This window comes from Jaculus jaculus, chromosome 3 (assembly GCF_020740685.1).
Source record: "Jaculus jaculus isolate mJacJac1 chromosome 3, mJacJac1.mat.Y.cur, whole genome shotgun sequence".
In the NCBI taxonomy this organism is placed as follows: domain Eukaryota; kingdom Metazoa; phylum Chordata; class Mammalia; order Rodentia; family Dipodidae; genus Jaculus; species Jaculus jaculus.
Genome location: NC_059104.1, coordinates 134,710,722 through 134,727,668, shown reverse-complemented (window position 1 = coordinate 134,727,668; position 16,947 = coordinate 134,710,722). Strand labels below are relative to the sequence as shown.

The window sequence follows — 16,947 nt, the reverse complement described above, 5'->3', positions numbered from 1 at the left end:
TTAATCTGGGACACCTGTATAAATGATAGTTCTACAAGATTGTCTTGCTTTCTGTCTGTTTTTTCTAGAGGGACAGTCAGGAGTTGGTGTAACTAAAAGCAAACAGTTGCTTCCATGAAGATAATCCTGACACAGACTGCTTCAGTAAGCCAGGTTGAAAGTAGCCCACTGTTTGGCTCAATACTATATGTATTAGTTTCAAAGGCAGTATAAGTTCATTGCAAAAAAAAAAAAAGATATATATTAGAAACTAAAGGGAAAACACCAATAGAAAAAAATCTCAGTTATTTCCCCTGTTAAAGGCAACTACTACTATCTCTTTTTTACTCTTCAGCTTTTATTTTTAAATGTAGAGGGGAAGGGAGGGGAGGCAGGGAGGAGCAGGCAGACCAGTTTCTTGTAACAAAAACAACAGACTATATATATGGTATATAATCATTAGGAACCTCCTTTTTTTTAAATCTGAGGGTCCAGGGTTCAAGTCCCTGTTCAGGCAGAAGTCTGTAATTTTCAATATTTTTATTTATTTATTTGACAGAAAGAGAGAGAGAGAGAATGGGCATGTCAGGTCTTCCAGCTCCTGCAAACAATCTCCAGACACATGTGCCACCTTGTGCATCTGCCTTACATGGGTCCTGGGAAATTGAACCTTGATCCTTTGGCTTTGTAGGCAAGCACCTTAACCACTAAGCCATCCCTTTAGCCTGGAACCACCTTTTTTGATATCCCCCCCAAAATTTAATCACACATAATCTATGAATCTGAAATAAACGTTTTCCCACGATTTCAGTCAATGTTTCCTACTGTATGTTTTTCTTGAGTGCTGGCACTTGTGAGCGTTCTCATCACTGTCACAGAATGCCTGACATAAACACCCACAAGGGAGAAGTATGTTTAGCTCATGGTTCCATCCCTCATGGCAAGAAAAGCATGGCGGCACAGAGCAGCTCGCATCATGGCTGACAGGAAGCAGAGAGCCAGCACAGTAGGCTTTAACTTTTATTCCATGTAGTCCTGATTTGCCTCTATGCAAGTAACCTTCCCTACCCTGAGGCAAGGTCTTCCCTCCTTAGTGGTCTGCAGAAACATCCTCTCAGACATGCAGAACTTTCCCCCTTTCCTAGGCATGTTCCAATATAATCAAGTACACGTGATTGATAATCACCACACTTACAGAATGTAAAGGTGTCCCCAGCTCTGTGTTTTAGCTTTCACACTTTTCAGTCTTCATAATTATTTTGCCTAACAATCTCTCATTTAGAAGTCCTAGGAGGTCTTACATTATAGAGCAGATTCATGGAGATGCCATGGTCTGTGGAGTCAGTCTGCTTCTGCTCTTGCCTTGCCCATTTCTAGTTCTAGAACTTTCTGGACCAATGTCTTCCTTCTCACATCTGCAGAATGATGGCCAGCACATCTTCAGGGCAGGGCTGGAAGCATTACATTCAGTTACATAAACCAAACCCAGTCCTGTGAGGAGCCTCAGGCAGAGCCTCAGATGTCACTTCACTGTTATGTCCCTGGCATTGGTCATGCCCCTGATTGGCAGGTTTTTTCCTTGGTTGTCACAAGTGTCTTAGCAGTAGCCTTACAGCTCAGGATCTCTTTGTACTGTTATCCTGCAGATTCATTCCTAGGAGAGAAAACCACAGACACACCACTTGAACCTACTTTTAGGACTTTCACAGGATTATTGCTTTCTGAGATACTCATGTCATTTGTGAGGCCTCCAACAATGGCAAATGCACCGTAGCCTATGCCAGTTTCACCACATTCGGCCTTTCAGTTATAAAACATTATAAGCCTTTCCATTTTCACTGTGACATGTGACATAACATGGCATCTTATGATTGATTGTATTTTTATTAGCAAAGAGCATACTATCGTTCCATGTGATTTCCCCTCACCCTACAGGAAAGTCTGCATATCCAAAGACTTGGTGAGAATAGCCAAAGAGGTTAAGTTTGTGTCAGGAAGCTTTGCTGGAAGGAGCCTCGCTCTCCACTTACCTCAGAGCTAAATCTGGTGTGCAAGCTCCCAGCCCGGCCCCTGCTGATTCTGCCTGGCGCAGCTGCCAGCAGGCTGGGGCTGAATACTGGCCATCTGGAGCCAGGGAGAATTGTCTCAGAGGGTCACCCTGCATTGCCTCCACACCCTGCGTTCTCTGCCTCTTCTCCCAAAGAAATAAAGGGTTGGATTTCACCGTAATGTGACCCAGTGATGAAAACTGCTGCTGAGGCTAAATCCTTCCAGTAGCATGTGGGGAAGAGAGAAGCATCCTGCTGTGCTCACTGAAGGCCACTAAAAAGCCAGGGCCACAAAGGTGAGCCCCGAAGTTCAGAGAGGGTGTCCCTGCTGAGGAAGCCCAGCCCTCCGTCTGGACGCTGTGGCTACGTGGACAGACAGTGGAGGAAGGCCCAGGAAGGTCATTAAACAGCTCTGGTCAGGTTGGTAGCATCCTAAGGCGTACTTGTGTTTGTGTGGCAGTGAGTGATGGGTCAGTTTTTCTCTTTGCTGCTCTGTTGATGGAAAGGGTGCCAGAGATGTGCCAATAAAGTTGTAGCGTCTTTACTGTCACAAATATGTTGGAACTGTGAGGATGCCACACATTTTGATGGAGATGAGAGGAGACACATACACACACAGTCAAAATGAGATCTTAGAGATTTAAAGCCATTTTTTATATCACTTCTGCATTGCTCTGTATTTGTAGAATAAAAGAGTAGAACATGTATTCCAGTTACTGTGTTAGGAGATATTACCTATCTTGTTCTACAAGCAAAGGTAAGAATGACACTGAGATAGACAGACAAAGGAGGTGTCTTCTGCAATGGGTCTGAAGGCACAAGGGACCACTGGATAAGTGGTCCCGTCCCCAAGAGTCACTCTGCCCTATTTGTGGACTTCCATATTACTACTGCTCCGAACTACTGACTGATGAGAATAATTTCTACCAGTTTTTCTACTATCAGAGTAATTTAGTTTTTCTAAAATGTGAATTTTGGAAGTGGTACCTAGAGGATGAGTTACTGGTAACTAAACCCCCTTCTCTTAGCAAGGGCTGACAATATGATGCATGTGTCTGAATGAAAATGTTGACTTGTGAATAGAATGTGATCTTGAAGGTGAGTGTCAAAGGCAAGATGACGCTCACCTTCCTCAAGTTTTAAAATATTTTATTTCTTTTACCTGATACTTACATAATGAACTTTAATTTATCATCCATGTCCAGAATATTGAATGCACAAAACATCTGTCCTCAACCAGAAGTGTGCACTCAGAACTCAGAGCTACTTTAGATGTTTCTCGCATTTGTAAATAACTCTGCATGTGTGATATTCCTAACCCTAGCCAGACGCTATTATATTCTTCCCTCTCTTCTTCTTACTTCTAAAGGACTCTGCTAAAATCCAGCAGGCCACATGTACAAAACAATAACCAGAAAACATACTTTTTCTTTAACCTTCTTTTCTTTTACTTAGCTAAGTATTTGGCCAAGCATGTTAATATGCATTAAGAGCAACAACTTGCTTGTTTATAGTTGTATGTATTGGAAACTTTGATTGCTATCTAAGAAAAATGAGACAACTTATAAAAAGTGAAAAGGGACTAGAGAGATGGCTCAACAGTTAAGGTGCTTGCCTGCAAAGCCTAAAGACCTGGGTTCAATTTGCCAGCACCAACATAAAGCTGGATGCACAAGGTGGTATATGCGTTTGGAGTTTGTTTCCAGTGGCTAGAGGTCTTGGTGCATCCATTTTTTTCTTTCTTTCTTTCTTTCTTTCTTTCTTTCTTTCTTTCTTTCTCTTTCTTTCTCTCTCTCTCTCTCTAAAATAAATAAATAACTTTTAAAAAAGAATGAGAGCTGGGAGTGGTGGCACATATCTTTAATCACAGCACTCAGGAGGCAGAGGTAGGAGAATCACCATGAGTTTGAAGCCACACTGAGACTACATAGTGAAATCCAGGTTAGCCTGGGCTAAAGCGAGACCCTATTGCTCACAAAAAAAGAATAAAAAGGAAAAATTTTTAAATTCAAAACTAAGTTACTGAAATGTTCTATTGCTTTCAGATTAGTTCCTCAAGCATTAATGCCTTATTGGGCTAGAATAAATTTGGGAGGTCTACATATATATAAATATTTTATTTATTTTCAAAAAGAGAGTGAGAGAGGAAGAAAATGGGTATGCCAGGGCCTCTAGCCACTGCAAATGAACTCTAGATGCATGCACCATTTTGTGCATCTGGCTTTATGTGGGCACTGGGGAATTAGACCTGGGTAGTTAGGCATTGCAGGTAAGTGTCTCAACCGCTGTGCCATCTCTGAAGCCTGGGAGATCTGTATTTTAAGATAAATTTTAAGTATGTCTGAGGAATCCCTTTAGAAATGTGATCTTTCGCTATGTTGAACAATATTTTTAAATAGGTATAAATAATAAGTACAATTAAATGAACAATTTCAAACATGCTTCAGTGTGTTTTAAGTTTAATTTAAAGTAACAAATTCTCTGATATAAAACTAGTATTTGTAGAAAGGAGAAAATTCTGTGAAAATCTTTCCCTCTAGGGAAAAGTGTTTAATCATTGTATGGAAGCGCTACCATGTTTTCTGTATGATTTTATTTTTCACTGAGTCCGTGTTCTTTTATTACATGTGTAATTTACTAACCATTTTAACTAAATCAGCTCTATCATTCTCTTATTAAAAATCTGGGAACTAAGCCGGGCGTGGTGACGCACGCCTTTAATCCCAGCACTCGGGAGGCAGAGGTAGGAGGATCGCCATGAGTTCAAGCCCACCCTGAGATGACAGAGTTAATTCCAGGTCAGCCTGAACCAGAGTGAGACCCTACCTTGAAAAACCAAAAAAAAAAAAAAAAAAAAAAAAATCTGGGAACTAATGCATGGAATCTGTTTGAATTCTACCATTAATTCCTCACAGTTCATCCTTTATGCTCATTTTTCTCTCAGTTTAAATAAGGGTTAAATATTGTGTTTGTCATTTATGCAAATTAAATGAGATTGTCAGATTAAATTAAATGCATATGCATTAATGTCCTTCTAACAGTTTGATCAGATAAGAGCTCTGGCTTATAAGGTTCATAAGAATGGGCTTGTGATGCCCAGGCAACTTAAGAAAATCAGGTTTGAAGCTGAAATTTCCAACCTTGAACAATGTCAAGAGAAGAGAAGCTTCTAGATCTGTGTTCCTTCTCCATTACAATGACACACATAGACATTATTTAAAAACCATGTCAAGGATTGGAGAAATGGCTCAGTAGTGAAGGTGCTTGCCTGGGAAGCCTAAGGACCCAGGTTTAATCGCCCAGTACCCACATAAGCCAGATAAACATATGGCACATGTGTTTGTTTGCAGTGGCTGGAGGTCCTGGCATGCTCATTCTCTCTGTCAACCTCTCTCCCCCCCCCCTGAAATAAATAAATACCTTGTTAAAATAAAATCACTTTGAATTTCACATATATGAAAACTTCGTATCACCGACACATGACCTAAGTCCCATCTTCACATTATCCCTTTCCTTGGCATAACTGTTTCCATTAATGTTCCTAACAGGAGCAGATGACAGTAATTTATGCCAGTTTACACTCTTGCATGTATAGACAAGTACAGACCCACTTGCTTTTACTAGGTAAGGACACTATCTGTTTAATTCCATAGCATGACTCAGGACAGCACCAAGTGCCTCCTTTCGTTGGAAAGCACCACAGTGAATTCTTCTCTCCCCCCTACTAATGGCCTTTCTATCAGTGGCCTGCTTGCTCTGAGCTGTCTCAGGGTCTCAAGCTGTGAATAATGAATAAGTGCTGTGGCTGTGTGCACTGGAAAGTGAATCTGCCTTGTTCACATGTATAACCACTTACACATAAAGCATTTTGCTGTCTTCCCAAAATTCTTCAGCCAAAGGACCTACTAATCTCCACTCAAATCCACAAGCTCTCCTTCAGGAGTGACGTCAGGTGTGTCTGAGCATCATGATTTTCATAGCCTTTTCAGAAGAGTCACCTAGGATATGGTGCCAATCATACCTTAGGGTATGTTTCAAAGATGCTGCATGGTCCTAAGAGCTAAGCTCTGTAAGCACCTTAGCTGTGCCTTTCTACAGAGCAGGGGTTTTCTGAGTGGATGGTAAAGCTCATCCTGTGCTACGCATGGTGGACACTGCATGTGAGGTGTGATGCTGTGGTTCCTCTTTCTACATGGTGGACCCTGCATGTGTGGTGTGATGCTGTGGTTCCCCTTTCTACATGGTGGACCCTGCATGTGTGGTGTGATGCTGGGTTCCCCTTTCTACATGGTGGACCCTGCATGTGAGGTGTGATGCTGTGGTTCCCCTTTCTACATGGTGGACCCTGCATGTGTGGTGTGATGCTGTGGTTCTTCTTTCTACATGGTGGACCCTGCATGTGTGTGTGATGCTGTGGTTCCTCTTTCTACATGGTGGACCCTGCATGTGTGGTGTGATGCTGTGGTTCCCCTTTCTACATGGTGGACACTGCATGTGTGGTATGATGCTGTGGTTCCTCTTTCTACATGGTGGACCCTGCATGTGTGGTGTGGTGCTGTGGTTCCCCTTTCTACATGGTGGACCCTGCATGTGTGGTGTGATGCTGTGGTTCCTCTTTCTGCATGGTGGACACTGCATGTGAGGTGTGATGCTGTGGCTCCTCTTTCTGCATGGTGGACCCTGCATGTGTGGTGTGATGCTGTGGTTCCTCTTTCTACAAGGTGGACCCTGCATGTGTGGTATGATGCTGTGGTTCCCCTTTCTACATGGTGGACCCTGCATGTGTGGTATGATGCTGTGGTTCCTCTTTCTACAAGGTGGACCCTGCATGTGAGGTGTGATGCTGTGGTTCCCCTTTCTACAAGGTGTACCCTGCATGTGAGGTGTGATGCTGTGGTTCCTCTTTCTGCATGGTGGACCCTGCATGTGAGGTGTGATGCTGTGGTTCCCCTTTCTACAAGGTGGACCCTGCATGTGTGGTATGATGCTGTGGTTCCTCTTTCTACAAGGTGGACCCTGCATGTGAGGTGTGATGCTGTGGTTCCCCTTTCTACAAGGTGGACCCTGCATGTGTGGTGTGATGCTGTGGCTCCTCTTTCTGCATGGTGGACCCTGCATGTGTGGTGTGATGCTGTGGTTCCTCTTTCTGCATGGTGGACCCTGCATGTGAGGTGTGATGCTGTGGTTCCTCTTTCTGCATGGTGGACCCTGCATGTGTGGTGTGATGCTGTGGTTCCTCTTTCTACATGGTGGACCCTGCATGTGTGGTGTGATGCTGTGGTTCCTCTTTCTACATGGTGGACCCTGCATGTGAGGTGTGATGCTGTGGTTCCTCTTTCTGCATGGTGGACCCTGCATGTGTGGTGTGATGCTGTGGCTCCTCTTTCTGCATGGTGGACCCTGCATGTGAGGTGTGATGCTGTGGTTCCCCTTTCTACAAGGTGGACCCTGCATGTGAGGTGTGATGCTGTGGTTCCCCTTTCTACAAGGTGTACCCTGCATGTGAGGTGTGATGCTGTGGTTCCCCTTTCTACAAGGTGGACCCTGCATGTGTGGTGTGATGCTGTGGTTCCTCTTTCTACATGGTGGACCCTGCATGTGTGGTGTGATGCTGTGGTTCCTCTTTCTACATGGTGGACCCTGCATGTGTGGTGTGATGCTGTGGCTCCTCTTTCTGCATGGTGGACCCTGCATGTGTGGTGTGATGCTGTGGCTCCTCTTTCTGCATGGTGGACCCTGCATGTGAGGTGTGATGCTGTGGTTCCTCTTTCTGCATGGTGGACCCTGCATGCGAGGTGTGATGCTGTGGTTCCTCTTTCTGCATGGTGGACCCTGCATGTGTGGTGTGATGCTGTGGCTCCTCTTTCTGCATGGTGGACCCTGCATGTGAGGTGTGATGCTGTGGTTCCTCTTTCTGCATGGTGGACCCTGCATGTGTGGTGTGATGCTGTGGTTCCTCTTTCTACATGGTGGACCCTGCATGTGAGGTGTGATGCTGTGGTTCCTCTTTCTTCATGGTGGATCCTGCATGTGTGGTATGATGCTGTGGTTCCTCTTTCTACATGGTGTACCCTGCATGTGTGGTGTGATGCTGTGGTTCCTCTTTCTACATGGTGGACCCTGCATGTGAGTTGTGATGCTGTGGTTCCCCTTTCTACATGGTGGACCCTGCATGTGTGGTGTGATGCTGTGGTTCCCCTTTCTACAAGGTGGACCCTGCATGTGTGTGTGATGCTGTGGTTCCTCTTTCTGCATGGTGGACCCTGCATGTGTGGTGTGATGCTGTGGCTCCTCTTTCTACATGGTGGACCCTGCATGTGTGTGTGATGCTGTGGTTCCCCTTTCTGCAAGGTGGAACCTGCATGTGTGGTGTGAGGCTGTGGTTCCTTTTTCTGCATGGTGGACCCTGCCAGTGCATTTTGATTCTATGGTTCTCCTTTCCCTCAACATGTTATCATGAAAATCTTCAAACATACTTCATTGAAAGAATGTACACTGTACGCTTTTCACCCAAAGTCTACTACAAACCATTCAAAATACTTTCTTATGTTTCTAATGCATTTCCAAGTATGTGGCCAACATCTTTCCATTTCACCCTTAGCTGCTAACATATGCATTTAATAGACAAAGGTTTGATCATGTTCTGTTAGCCTTTTAGGTAAAACATGTGTAATGTATAAAAGTGGAAGATGCATACTTGATTAGGCTTTTCATAAGTTTTGACAAGTCCACCACTGTGCAAGGCAACCTCCATCAGCATCTGGAACCATCCTCCCTGATGATGTCCTAATTCCCTTTTCCTGATAAACCTCACTGCTTACCCTACTCCCAGTGGGCTTTGTTTTGTTTTTAATCCTGGTTAGCATAGCATTTAAGTAACATATGATTAGCATCATTTTTGCAAGGTTTCCTTTACTCTGCATTATGGCTTTGAGATTACTATCAGTCATCTGACAGATCAGTAACTTATTCTCCTTTTATTACTGAATGGTTACTTTCATGTGGTTTGCTTATCCCTTCTCCTATGAGCTGTGAACTTACACCTGAGCTGTTTACCATTTGGAAATTTTATGGGTAATGCTCTCATGAACAATTTTTTGGATAATTTTTTGTACATACTTACCCTGGCTGAATAGCTGAGAATAGAATGGGTAATTTGGAGTATATTTAGTTTTTACAAGAACAGCTGAACTATTTACTAAGTAATTATACCATTTTGCATTCTAACCTAATCTAGGATGTGCTTTCTGGCTGCCCCAGGGATTATTCACTTTTTAAAGTATGGCCATTCTGGTGGGAGTGTGGTAGTATGTTGCTGTGGTTTTCATTTGCATTTCCCTAATGACTAATAATGTTGAGTTCTTCAGTCATCCTCCTTTATGTCTCTCTGCCTGCCCACCATCTCCATTCATGAGATGAGCAGATTTGCTATGGCCACATCAGTCATGGCCTAGAAGCTCCAAAGCCATGAGCCAGAATAAACTTGTTCTCTGTAAGGGGAATTTATCTCAGGCATTTTGTTACAGTGTGAGAGGCTAAGAACATCGCACAAAAATTCCATATGGCCATTGGTCAGGGACCACAGCACTTGCTGGACAGTTCTGTCTATAAAGATAGCCCACCACCTTCCTCAGACTCCTCTGAACTGTGCCCAAGACAGCCATGCTTCTGCCCCCAGGAATGGTCTTCCCAAAGTGCTGCAAGTCCCCTGAGAAACAGGAGCTAGCTGACAGCATTCCAGGGCCATCCTTCCTCTTCCTACAACTCCCTCAATTTTGTCATGGATAGTTCACCCTTCAGATGTCTCTCCAGAGCACATCATCAATTGTGTGTGCTTCCTCCCATACAGGTGCCAGGGACATGGGCAGCAAACTGTCTGCACCAGGCGGGGACTCACCAGTGCAGTCCCCCAGAATAGAAGACATTCACACTGCATATAAGCAGAGAGACCTCAGCAGGGCCCGCCACCTGCTCAGGGAGGCTTGTGAGGAGAGCACGTCCCAGCTGGAGAAGGTAAGATACTTCTCCTGAATGATACTCTGATGACAACGATGATGATTAGTGATTTTTGAGACAGGGTATGTTTCAGCTACTTTCTCCTTGCTGAGTCAAAATACCAAGCCTGGAGCAGTTTAAGGAAAGGAAAGAGTATACTTTTGGCTTACAGTTCCAGAGTAGAGTCTATCATTGCAGGGAAAGCATGGTAGGAACAGGAAACCAATGTCATATCATCACATCAGCAGGGGTAACAAGAAAGAGAGAAAGAAAAGAGGAGGAGGAAGAGGAGAGAGTAACAAGCTAAACTGGATTGTAATACCTCAAGGCCCACCCAAGTGACACTTCCTGCAGCAAGGCTCCACCTCCTCTATAAAGGTTTCACAACTTCCTGGAATACCACCAGCAGCTGGGAATTAAATATTCAAACACATGAGGCTTTTTGCCTTATATATCCCAGGCGAGATGCTTAAAGAAGCTACCAGCCCAGACAGTAGATGCAAGGAAAGCCTGCAGTCTTGAGCATAAAGACCAGGCAAGAGTAGCATGAAAAGATATAAAATTTATAGGCAATAACCAATCTACCTCAGCTGAACATTACAGGAATGCCTTTAGCTCCAGCCCATCATGCTCTGGCAGGAGCCAGGCTGTCAAAACTGCTCCAATCCTCTCCAGCCCCAGGGAGTTCAGGAAAACTGAGGGACTGGGACTTTAATCCCTTCTGGGTGGTAACATCTCCCAGTGCAGACGTGTGCTTCCATCCTCACCTGGGATATTTGGCAGGAATGAGACAGTCAAGAACATGAAACCCGCCCTCCCCAGCAGCCGCCAGCAGTCCCTCCCTCTGTTTCTGAGTAGTCCCTGCATTTTCATCCCACCAGGCAGAAATGAAGTGATGCTGCTCTTCACCTACCAGAGTTTAGAGTCTAAATGCAACACTGACATGACATCAGACTCTTAAAATATATGGTCCCTAATCTGTAGGTTCTAATAAACAGACAAACTCAGACCAGGAAGCAGACAGACACCAAACTCAGCGACAACAGGCAACAACAGATGCCAGCAGCTGCGTGAGTCAGACATGAGGAGGAGCTGACAAGAATTCCAAGCCAACATAAAGGTGCTTCAGTGAACAAGTATTAGCACACTGAAGGTAAATGAAGAAAATGGAAAATCTTGGAAACAAAAGTCTCAGCAAAGAAATAAAAGGAAGAGCTAGATGGGAATGTTAGAACCTAAAACTATAACTGAAATTTTAGATGGATAGATAGGGGACACCTGGATGGATCATGGTTACACTCACCTTCAGAACAGAGAAAAGAGTGTGCTGCACTCAGGAGGCAGAACAATAGAAATTACTCAAGAGATGGAAAAGAAGTGGGAAAGAGGAAGAGAGAGAGAGAGGGGCTGACAATAATAAATCAACAGATCCCCATAAGCAGGTTAGAATTTTAACTGAAGATCTAATATTCGTGTCATCAAAGTCCCAGGAGAGTAGAAAAAAAAAGCACAACTAACAGATAGTCAAACTAATAGTGGCTGAAAACTTCCCCAAAGTGGCAAAAGACATAAGTGTATAAGTACAAGAATCTGGGTGAATAGCAATCCCTAATAGGATGAAATCCAATGAAATACTTTCCAAACATATCATTGTCAAACTTATGTAAACAAAAGACAAAACAGACGAAATTGAAAATATCCAGGGAGAGTGATTTCCTTCAGGGGAGAAGCAACGCAGTGCATTTCTCATCAGAACCCATGGAGACCGAAGGAAGTGACACATGTTTGCAGTCCTGAAAGAAAAAAAAAAAGTTAATTAAGCCAGAATTCCATAACTAGAGAAAATATCCTCCAGGGGTGGAGAGATGGGCATTCCTGGTGTTTAGAAAAATGCTTTGGTCTCAAAGGCCTTGTTGGGCAAGAGGGAGGACTGCAGTTTGGATCACCAAAACCCACATAAGCGCTGAGCAGACATGGTGGTATGAGAATGATGGAGGAAGATACCCAACATCAATCTCTACATGCGTGCCTCTACGTACACATGCACATGTGTACCTGGACACACATGTATCACACACATGCAAACATGCAGATAGACACACATACACATGCAAAATGCACCAATAAACACACACAAACACAAAGAAGCAAACAACGGCATTCTGGAATGATAGAAAAATCTGACAAGTGATTTCTAGAAGACCTCCCTCAATGGAATATTAAATGGTGTTCTCCAGAGAGGAAAATGGCAAAAGAAAGGATCTTGAAATAAACAAAAAAGACAATGGTACAAACAAAAAAATAAAATAAAGTAGAATAAATTTTCCTACTCAACTTTAATTCTTAAGTTATATTTGACAAATGAAGCAACAAAAAAAAGAGAACATTGCTCAATGTGGCTCTTAGTAAATAGAGAGGAAAAAATTTAAGGCAAAGTAATGGTTTTATAAAATGAGGAGAGTAAAGTCATGCAAAGAGATTTTAATACTTCACTCAAATTGATCAAATGCTGAAAATAGTAGGTTTTGATAAGTTACATATCTATAATATAATTCTTAGTGCAACCACAACTATACAAAGCTATGTACTCAAAAACAAAACCAACTATAGGCCAGTCAAAATAAAGACTATTTAAAAGACTATTCAAAAGACTATTTAAATGAACCACACATACACAAAAAAAAAAAAAACCCAGAGAAATGAAATAGAGGGAAAGCACAAAGAAAATAAACAAAATCACATGACAGACTTAAGCCTTCACATCAAAATAATTACAGTCAATATATTTGGTCTAAAGGCATGGGCTTAATGGCAGAATTTGACAGAAAGTATATAAGCAACTAGATACTATCCATGAAAAATTTACTTTAAATATGATATATAGATTGAAAGTAAATGGATGGAAAGACATATGGCATGCAAACATTAACCAAAAGAAACAGGAGTGGAATATTAATGGCAGATAAAGAAAACTTCAAAATGAAGAAAATTGCCATAAATAGGGAGGGTTATTAAACTGTGATAAGGGACTTGGTCCCCATGGAGACAGCAATTTTAAATGTACATGCACCAAATTCTAGAGCCACCAAATTTGTGAAATGGAAGCTGATATAAGTGAAAGAAGCAGATAAATCCACATTAATCATGGGAGACTTTGGCACCCTCTCAATAATTGATAGGACAAATAAAACAGAAATCACTGAGGTTATAAAAGACCTCAACATCATCAACCAATAGGCTCTAACCGACATTTATAAAAACACTCCATCCAAGAGTAGCAGCTGGCACATTGCTTTCAAATGTCCACAGAACATCTAGCAAGACAAACCATATCATATTAACAAACTTAAAATGAGTGACATAATATAGGATGTGTTCTTTCACTTCAGTGAAATTATACTGGAAATCAATAGCAAAGAGAAAATCTCCAAGCACTTGGAAGCTAACCACATGCTTTTAAATAATCCATGGGCCAAAGAGAAAGTTTTAATGGCAATCTAAAATTTCAGTCTACTGTCAGCTTCTTCATTGCTTGTCGGTCCATGTTGAGGCAGGACATCATGCAGAGGAAGCATGGTAAAGCCAAACTTACCTGAGAAAGAGAGGGAGAGAAAACAAAGACATAAGATACACCCTTCAAGAGCAGGCCCTCTAGTGACTTATCTTCTCTACTATTCCTCACCTCTTAGTCCCTTAAGCTATGAATTCATCAGTAAATGAATCCATTGGTGGCATTAGATCCAGTTGCAGTCAACTTTATGATACTGGCAAAAATAAACACCTGACCAGGAGCAGCTTGTTGGAGGAATGGGTTTATTCGGCTTACAGACTCAAGGGGAAGCTCCAGGATTGCAGGGGGAAATGATGGCATGAGCAGAGGGTGGACATCACCTCCTGGCCAACATCAAGTGGACAGCAGCAGCAGGAGAGTGTGTCAAACAATGTCAAGGGGAAGCGGGCTACAATACCCATAAGCCCTCCCCCAACAATACATCAATTCCAGGGGGCTCCAGTTCTTAAATTGCCACCAGCTGGGGACCTAGTAGTCATAACACATAAGTTTATGGGGAACATCTGAATCAAACCTCCACAGATCCCTTACCCCTGTATGATGCAGACACCTCTGAAGATTTCATCAGCTGGAGACCAAGCCCCCAACACATGAGGCTCTGGGGACATTCTATATCCAAATCATAACAAAGGGCTTCTGATTTAAGTCCATGGGTCTGGGGCCAAGCTCATGGTGGGATCTATTGGAGGTTCGTGAAACTGAACACTTAATTTTTTTCCTGTAAATCTATAATATACTCATAAAACTTTATAAATAATTAGGTAAAATAAAATATTTGATATCTATATTTCCTGTGGGTGTGCACCAATGAATGTGCTCTGGAAGGCTGTATGCAAACTCCTTTATAGAGGGGTGTTGGAGGTGAAGGCATTGAAGGAAGCCTACCTTTTGTTTCATTCTGAAGCTAAATAAATACATACTAGAGAGCCTTAGCTTGTCTCCAGCCAGAGAGACAGCCCTGTCCCTTTCTTCCTCATGTGTCCCTTGTGGCCATGGGCTGGCTCTGTTACATCACCCACTACCTTGTGAAGATAAGGCTTTTAAGCTTGTGCTGGACTAGAGTCTAGACAGCTCTAAGTCATGTGAGTCACTTAATCAATCGCTGTGGCTTTTCTCCGTAATGCAAGTTCTTTCCAGGAATGACCAGCTCCCAGGCCTCACCCTGAGCAGACGAGTAAGTGAGGTTTTCCCTTCTGGTCATATGGAATCAAGTAAGTTGAGTCCCCTACATGGCCATGACTTGCTAGACATAATATCCACCAGTCAACTCACACCACTTACAGAACCCAGAGCTTTCTCCAGGCCCCATACTTTCCAGGAGACCTTGGATGGAATGAGGAGAACACAGGCTTTGGAGCTACAAAGACCCCAGTTCAAATCTGGGGTCACTCTACTGATCATAAACCCCACCACTGTGGGCAAGCTTTATGTTCGTATCCCTGAAATGGAAATACAGGTATTCCTTGTATGGATGTTCTGCTGACTAAAGATGGCCATTAAATAAAGTACATAATGTGACATGCGCATATGGCCAGAACTTGCTAATATTTATTCTCTTCTTTTTACAAAAAAAAAAAAAAAAACATTTTATTTATTTAAAAAAAAGAGAAAAAGGCAGAGAGAGAGAGAGAGAATGGGCTCCCCAAGGCCTCCAGCCACTGCATCTTGTGCATCTGGCCTGTGTGGGCCCTAGGGAATCAAACATGGGTCCTTTGGCTTTGCAGGCAAATGCAATAACCTCTAAACCAACTCTCTAGCCCCTCCATTCCCTTACTTCCTGCCCATCTTGCTCTAACATGATTACAACGACACTGGTCATTATTTTATGCATAACCCTATATTAAACTTAACTGTAAATTCATAGAGGCCAGAAATTGCCCTGTTGTCCTTTGTATTCAGCCCTGTCTCTTGCATGAACGTGGAAAGTTGTACCCCTGCCTTATCCAACTTGTCTTCATGACAATGTTGATGTTCAAGTTCACTGGAAACAGCCATGTTCCAGAAAGGCCTACAGCTTCAGTGGTACAATCTCACACTTGCTTGCCAATCCAGCATTGCTGTGAGTGTCCTTTGTGTGGACCAAGGAAGCTCATGAAAGTCAGGACCAGTTTTGGATTAGTCTGCGGCAGTCACCTATGGGCTGGGTAAACTTGGGAAAGTGATGAAACATTTATGAACCTTGTCCATGTGTTAATACACTGCCCGCCTCACAGAGCTTCTCATGCCAGAGTAGCTGAAATGAGGCAGGAACTCTGGCAGAGGCCCAGTATCCAACCTAGCATTTTCCTCTTCTGTCTGCTGGACTACCAAGTCAAGAAGCCTGCCTTAGCTTCCTGGAACATCTTTGTCCCTGAATCCTGATTGTTGCAGTCCCTTGAGCTTTCCATTTATGAATAACTCATAAGATGGTCCTCCCAGATCTTGCCTTCCCCATTTCTCAGATTCATGAATTATCAGGTGGAAATTGAACTCTTGCTCTAGACTAGGTGTGATCAAACAGTCCCCACCCTCATGAAGCAGATAGTGAAAGTGGTGCTGTCCTGCAAACAGTCACATTTTCCAAGTCAATTAAAGAAGTAAACAGAAACAGAGGAAGTGCCGATCTGATGTTATTGAATCTGAATACAGTCTTCAATTTACAGTGATCTGGCTTGACTTTTACATGTTGGGATGGGGTGAAAACCATACGCATTCAGTGAGGTCATACTGGATTTGAATTTTACCCTCTTCCTATACTAGGATTATGTGGTGCCACTGTCTGTGATGTGGGCAGTGGCAGTGACCCACAGTTTTTCCTTGTCCTCTCAACACCCTCCAGTGTGCTATGTAGCAAAGCTGTGGTATTTGATGGACTTGATGGATTCAATGTCTGTATTTTTGTTTTGTTTTTTAAAGAAGGGTCTAGCTCTAGCCAAAGCTAACCTGGACTCAGCTATGTAGTCTCAAGCTGGTCTCAACCTCACAGCAATCCTGCTGCCCTCCACCTCCCAAGTGCTGGGATTAAAGGTGTGTGCCACCACACCTGGCTCAATGCCTTTTCTGACATATTTTCAACATGCATGTTTATACCATATAGTAACATGAAAAACATTTCTATGTATATTAAAACATCATTGTTCCTGGGCTGGAGAGATGGCTTAGCAGTTAAGGCACTTTCCTGCCAAGCCTAAGGACCCATGTTCTACTCTCTAGATCCCACACTAGCCAGATGCAAAAAGGTGAGGCAAGCGCAAGGTTGCACTTGCCCACTAGGTGGCACAAGCATCTGGAGTTTGATTGCAGTGGCTGAGGCCCCAGAGTGCCAATTCTCTGATTATCTTTCTCTGCCTCTCTCACTCGCTCTCTGTAAACTGA

General features: G+C 43.1%; 1 protein-coding gene across 3 annotated transcripts in view; it reads left to right on the top strand.

The window, feature by feature from the left end:
• Positions 1-16,947, top strand: part of Lrrk1 (leucine rich repeat kinase 1) — a 160,853-nt gene that overhangs the window by 32,846 nt on the left and 111,060 nt on the right. For all 3 annotated transcript variants that reach the window (XM_045145172.1, XM_004658145.2, XM_045145171.1), the window contains exon 3: positions 9,877-10,040. In XM_045145172.1, the coding sequence (XP_045001107.1) occupies positions 9,877-10,040 (164 nt within the window). The remainder of the gene's footprint in view (positions 1-9,876; positions 10,041-16,947) is intronic.